This window comes from Lycium barbarum, chromosome 7, assembly GCF_019175385.1.
Source record: "Lycium barbarum isolate Lr01 chromosome 7, ASM1917538v2, whole genome shotgun sequence".
In the NCBI taxonomy this organism is placed as follows: domain Eukaryota; kingdom Viridiplantae; phylum Streptophyta; class Magnoliopsida; order Solanales; family Solanaceae; genus Lycium; species Lycium barbarum.
Genome location: NC_083343.1, coordinates 133,397,659 through 133,403,662, shown reverse-complemented (window position 1 = coordinate 133,403,662; position 6,004 = coordinate 133,397,659). Strand labels below are relative to the sequence as shown.

The 6,004-nt window shown below is 37.2% G+C and overlaps 1 protein-coding gene across 1 annotated transcript; it reads right to left on the bottom strand.

Annotated features, from left to right (window-relative positions):
- Window positions 1-1,326: 1,326 nt before the first annotated feature.
- On the bottom strand, window positions 1,327-5,786 carry LOC132601992 (receptor-like protein 9DC3). The gene is made up of 3 exons (XM_060315030.1): window positions 5,012-5,786; window positions 3,154-4,948; window positions 1,327-1,465 (listed from the first exon to the last, which is right to left on the bottom strand). Exons 1-3 carry the CDS (start codon window positions 5,784-5,786, stop codon window positions 1,327-1,329), a joined length of 2,709 nt encoding a protein of 902 aa, XP_060171013.1.
- Window positions 5,787-6,004: the final 218 nt, after the last annotated feature.

Sequence of the window (6,004 nt, the reverse complement as noted above, 5' to 3'; positions counted from 1 at the left end):
TTTGATAGCCTTGTCGGCTTTTGATATATATGTATATATATGGTTGGGTTGGAAATGTGTCTGAGTCAGTTTGATATAATTTGAGGTAGCGTGTGATATTTGTGCCCGTATACGTTACCTGTATGTGATTCGGATTGGATGAGTGTGTTCGGGTGCCAGTTCGGGCACTAGTCACGGCCTACGGGGTTGGGTCGTGACAGGTAGCCTTTCCTACAAACATGTCATTCTTACTAAGTACAAAATAATCACTAACCAGCACGCACTTAAACCCATTTTTCACGAGTAGTGTGGCTGAAACTAGGTTCTTCCTAATTGATGGAACGTGCATGACGCTGTTGAGAGTCAACACCTTTCCGGATGTCATCTTCAATAGAACCTTTCCATATCCTTCAACTTTGGCTGTTGCAGTATTTCCCATGTATAGCTCCTCTTCGGGTCCAGCGGGAGTGTAGGTTGCAAATGCTTCTTTAACGGCACACACATGTCGAGTGGCGCTAGAATCAAGCCCCCACTCTTTTGGGTTACCAACCAGGTTGCACTAGACAACATTGCACACAGGTCATTAACATCTTCCACCATGTTTGCCTGACCCTTGTTTTTCTCTTTGTCCTTCTTGGGGGCACGACAGTCGGGAGCTTTATGGCCTGCTTTACCACAATTATAACAGTTGCCCTTGAACTTTTTCTTGTAAGGAGCCTTCTCCTTTCCAGAAGGCCTCTTCCTTTTCTTGTTCTTTTTTGGAGCAACATCTTCAACGACGTTTGCCCCTTCAATCGGTGAACTCTTACGGTACCTCTTCTCAGCGGTTTTGTTATCTTCCTCGATCTTGAGACGAATCACAAGATCCTCCAACTTTATTTCCTTTCTCTTGTGCTTAAGATAATTCTTGAAATCTTTCCATGAGGGCGACAACTTCTCAATCATTGCAGCCACTTGGAACGCTTCATTCACTACCATACCTTCAGCAATAAGGTCATGGAAGATAAGTTGAAGCTCTTGAACTTGGGTTCCAACAGTTTTTCCATCAACCATTTTGTAGTCTAGGAATTTGGCAACCACAAACTTCTTCAAGCAAACATCTTCGGTTTTGTACTTCTTTTCTAGTGCATTCCATAGTTCTTTGGAGGTCTCTACTGCACTATAGACGTTGTACAAGTCATCTTCTAAGGCACTCAAAATATAGCCTTTGCACAAAAAATCAGCCTGTTTCCAAGCCTCAGTAACCCTGAACTTTTGGTTGTCAGGCATGCCGGCGGCAGGCACGAGAGGGTCCTCACTGGTGAACTTTTGCATACCAAGGGTGGTAAGCCAAAAGAACATTTTTTGCTACCATCCTTTAAAGTTGTCACCGGTGAACTTCGCAGGTTTCTCAGTCGGTGGCACAGCGGTACGGGTTGTAGGAGTAACCGCTGGTGCAATATTCGCAGAGGGAGTTCCAGTCTCAATTGTCATTATTTCTTTGTCACTGTCAAATCGACAAACTTTTTTAGTTAATAAAACCAGAATAGCAATTAAATCACAACCTTAAACGATGAAGATTTTATTTCTTCAAATCGCAGTATAATTATGAACATTGGTATTCCAACGAAGTTTTTATATCTTCGAGTCAGAATACTAATATTCATATGGAGTAGAAAACTACACAAGTTTTAATCTCCTTAAACATAATACAGATTATAATATTATATTTAATTTCCTTAAGATTGTTCGCAAAATAATCTGTATAAGTTTAAATAAAGTTTCAACACAATCTGTAAAACACTTAGTAAAAACAGATTACACAGTATAAAATATTGAACAGAAACAGTGTTGGAAAAATAAAAATATTTTCAGAATATAATCGAGCCCACTTAGTTCAAAGTGTGTCCTTAAGGAAATTATTCCCCTCACATTACTCGAGGTTGATGGAATATCCTCTCCTAGGATAGAACGATTATCTTACCAGAATAGTAGTACTCTAAATTCAGGTAGCGGTGAACCACTCAACGGCAGTATATCACACAGAATAAAACAAGAGAGTTTTGGAGAGAAAGGTTTTATGTTGTTTTTTAGCGCAGAAAATTCGTTGTGAATTCTGGAACAAATTAGGAATTTATAGCAGTTGGAGGTACTGATTCTGAATGTTTGCAACCATTCAGATCAATCACCAGGTTTTTGGAGGGAAATTCGAAAATATCCAGGAAGAGAAAAACGGACCGGGTCGGTCACAAGTCGCGGGTCAGGGTCAATCCGCGTTGGATTTTTTTTCCTATTTAATTAAATAATTAAAGAAAAGTTTGTCCAAAAAGATAATCAATCTTTGACAAATCCAAATCCAAATCCAAATCCAAAGCCAAAGCCGAAGCCGAAGCCGAGTGAGCGACGACGACGGCGGGAGGGGTCCTTGCCCCCTCAATCCTTTTAGCAACTAGAGAAGGTGTAATGTAATATATACATCTCTCTTTTCCTCTCTTTTTCCTATGTGGGACAAATGCTTTAACCAAAGCAAAAGACACCTTTTATATTCTCCAAAGCAAAAGGCACCTTTTACATTCCCTTCACTTTTCATCACATCATTTCTCATTCACTAATATCAAAGCCCAACACTTTTTAGATTATTCTTTGAAGTGAGTATTGGTCTAAATATCTTGTTTCCAAACAACAGAAACACTTTTGAGTTGGTAGAAAATAGATGATGTCATACACTTCATTCAATACACTGTAATAATTTGTTAATTATACAGTAAGTTGCAACTTTACACAATGAAACAAGAAATGCATACACTTCATTGAATACATTAAAATGTTACATAATTGATATCATCAAAAGTTAGAATATTACATTTTCCTAAGTTAATTGAAAAAAAGCAAAAAAAAAAAAAAACTTACTTATAAAACTAAAAAGAAACTATAAATCAAATCCAACATCATAAGCTGCAATATCTGATATTCCGCCAAATGTTCTTCCAAGCACCTGCATGTTCGAATATGTTTATTTGCAGATTGATTTTTATTTTCATACAAAGAAAAGTTAAATCTTACTTTATTTCTACACAAAGAAAGTTAAGTCTGAAGGTGCAATTTAAAATTATGGAAATAAAAGATTAGCGTAGATATTAACTTGAATACCTGTAGTTCTGAAATCAAATTTTGCTCGATTGCTAACTTGTCTACAGGGGATTATTTCTTCTTATGTGATTCCTTTGACGTCGCTGCTTCTTTCTTCTTCGCATAATCATTTTGTGTTCCAGTTCCACAATGATTCTTGCAAGCCATTTCGGATTTCCAGTTGAAATCATGAAATATATTATGGATAATCCAATACATAGTCCACTTCCATATCCCATAAGAGCAGCTTTCCAAAAATCATTCAGAAATACAGAATTGCTTTCTTGATCTTCTAGCACAGATACAGTATAATTTGTCTCTGGCAACGTATCACTACCACAACCTTTTGAAACAGGGAATCCACGTAATTCATCATTACCTTCATATGAATTGCTCTCACAGGTATGAAATTGAGGTCCTTGAGGGATGCATCCTTGAAGATGATTGTAGGAGAGATTTAAGACTTCAAAAGAAGAAAGAGAAGCAAGTTGCTTTGGTATCACTCCTACAAGCTGGTTAAACGAAAGATCCAAAGATTCAACTACAGATAAACTTCCAAGTGATGGTGGTATATGACCTTGCAATACATTATGAGACAAATTCAGCACCCGGAGTGCAATGAGATCTCCCATAATACTTGGAATTTGTCCTTCAAATATGTTGCTTGAAAGATCAATAGCAGTGTAAACAGTCAAAATTCCAATAAGTTCAAGCTCCAGTCCCTTGGTTGCAATTGTCAAAGGATCGTGGTAATATCCTACCCCAACATTTATAGTAAGATATGTTGGTGCCTTTATTGTTTGATCAATTTTCCTCATGGCTTTCAAATGTTGAAACAAGCTCACTGGTAAGTTTCCTATGAAGGCATTGTAAGAGAGATCAAGGACTCGAAGCTCAAAAAACATGGTTTCATTCCTTGAAGTTCTAATGGGCCCATGCAATTTATTTGATCTCAAGCTTAATATTTGCAGCTTTGGAAGAGTTTTCAACCACATTGGGAATGTGTCAACGAGGTAATTATCTCCTAAATCAAGAACCTGCAACTCTTTGCAATTGGCCAAAGATACAGAGATTTTCCCCTCTAGTTCATTCTCTTGCAAGTTGATGCTTCTGAGTACACTTCCAATGCTAAAAGTTATTGGAAGAGTCCCAGAAAGATTGTTGTGGTGTATATCCAAAACCTCAAGATGAGCACTCATATTGCCAAAACATTGCGGAATTGCTCCTTTAAGACTGTTTCTACCCAAATCTAAAATTCGTAGTGATGTTAAATTGCAAAGAGATGAAGGAATATCTCCACTAAGATTATTACCTGACATCGCCAAAACTTGGAGGCCATTGATATTACCCAAACATTGCATAATTTTTCCCTTCAAGTTGTTTCTCGTGAGATACAACAGTTCTAGTGATGTCAAATTGCACATAGACGAAGGAATTTCGTCGGTGAGATTGTTAATATGGAGAAACAAACCTTTCATATTTATCAAATTGCCAAAAGAAGCAGGAATGGATCCCGAAAGGTTATTGTTGGCAAGATACAATGTAGACAAGTTGTTCAAATTCCCCAACGAAGAGGGAATAGAACCACTAAGAGAGTTATTACTCAGATCTAGCTTAGTAAGAGACCTTAGGTAACCTAATTCTTCAGGAATAGATCTAGAAAGGTTATTATTAAAGAGATGCAAAAGGGACAAATTGTTCAAATTCCCCAACGAAGCAGGAATAGAACCACCAAGAGAGTTATTATACAACAATACCTTAGTAAGAGACCTTAGGTTACCTATTTCTTCAGGAATTGAACCCGAAAGGTGATTATCAAAGAGATACAAAAGCGACAAGCTGTTCAAATTCCCCAATGAAGCTGGAATAGGGCCAGTAAGAAAGTTAGCACCCAAAGATAGCTTAGTAAGAGACCTTAGATAACCTATTTCTTCAGGAATGGAGCCAGAAAGGTGATTTCCATACAGATCCAAAATAGACATGTTGTTCAAATTCCCCAATGAAGCAGGAATAGAACCATTAAGAGAATTACTCCACAAATGTAGTTGTCCAAGAGACCTTAGGTAACCTATTTCTTCAGGAATGGAGCCAGAAAGTTGATTTTCATAAAGTAACAGAAAAGACAAGTTGGTCAAGTTCCCCAATGAAATAGGAATAGAACCACTAAGAAAGTTAGTACCCAAAGATAGCTTAGTAAGAGACCTTAGGTAACCTATTTCTCTTGGAATGGCACCACTTAAATAGTTGTCAAATAGGCGGAGGGTCTGAAGCTTGGCTAGTGATCCGATTTGTGGTGGGATTGTGCCTGAAATCTGATTGATACGCAAGTCAAGATAGACAAGATTAGTAAGATTACCAATTTTTGGTGGGATGGTGCTAGAGATATTGTTCCTGCTAAGATCAACATACTCAAGAAAAGGGAGAGATGAAAATGGAAAATCATATAGTGTACCAATGACGCTAGCATTTGTAATATTCAACCTGTTTATCCTACCATTAAAGCATATAACTCCGTACCAGTCTTTGCATGCATTAGAACTTTGTCTCCACGAAGCCAATAAGGAATTATTCTGGTTATTGAAAGTTGCTTTCCATTTTAGGAGTGCTGTTGCTTCCTCTGTGGAAACAAAAGTAACTGTAAAGACTAGATATAAAAGGGTGAAAAACTTAAACAGAGAAATTTTCTTAGGAAACGTCATGTTTGTGAAAAGGATATAAAAAGTTTGCATTAGAGAAGATATCAAGAATGCTAAGCTCTGTGTTAGTTCCTAATTAAAATCTTAGCGATTTATATAGGACGATTTTAAATAGGGGACTTCCTAAAGATCCTGCAAAATTTCTTGATGATTTAGACATAAAGATAAAGCATCTTAAAAAAAGTTCACTTTGAAATATAATATTACGGAAGTAGTTTAAG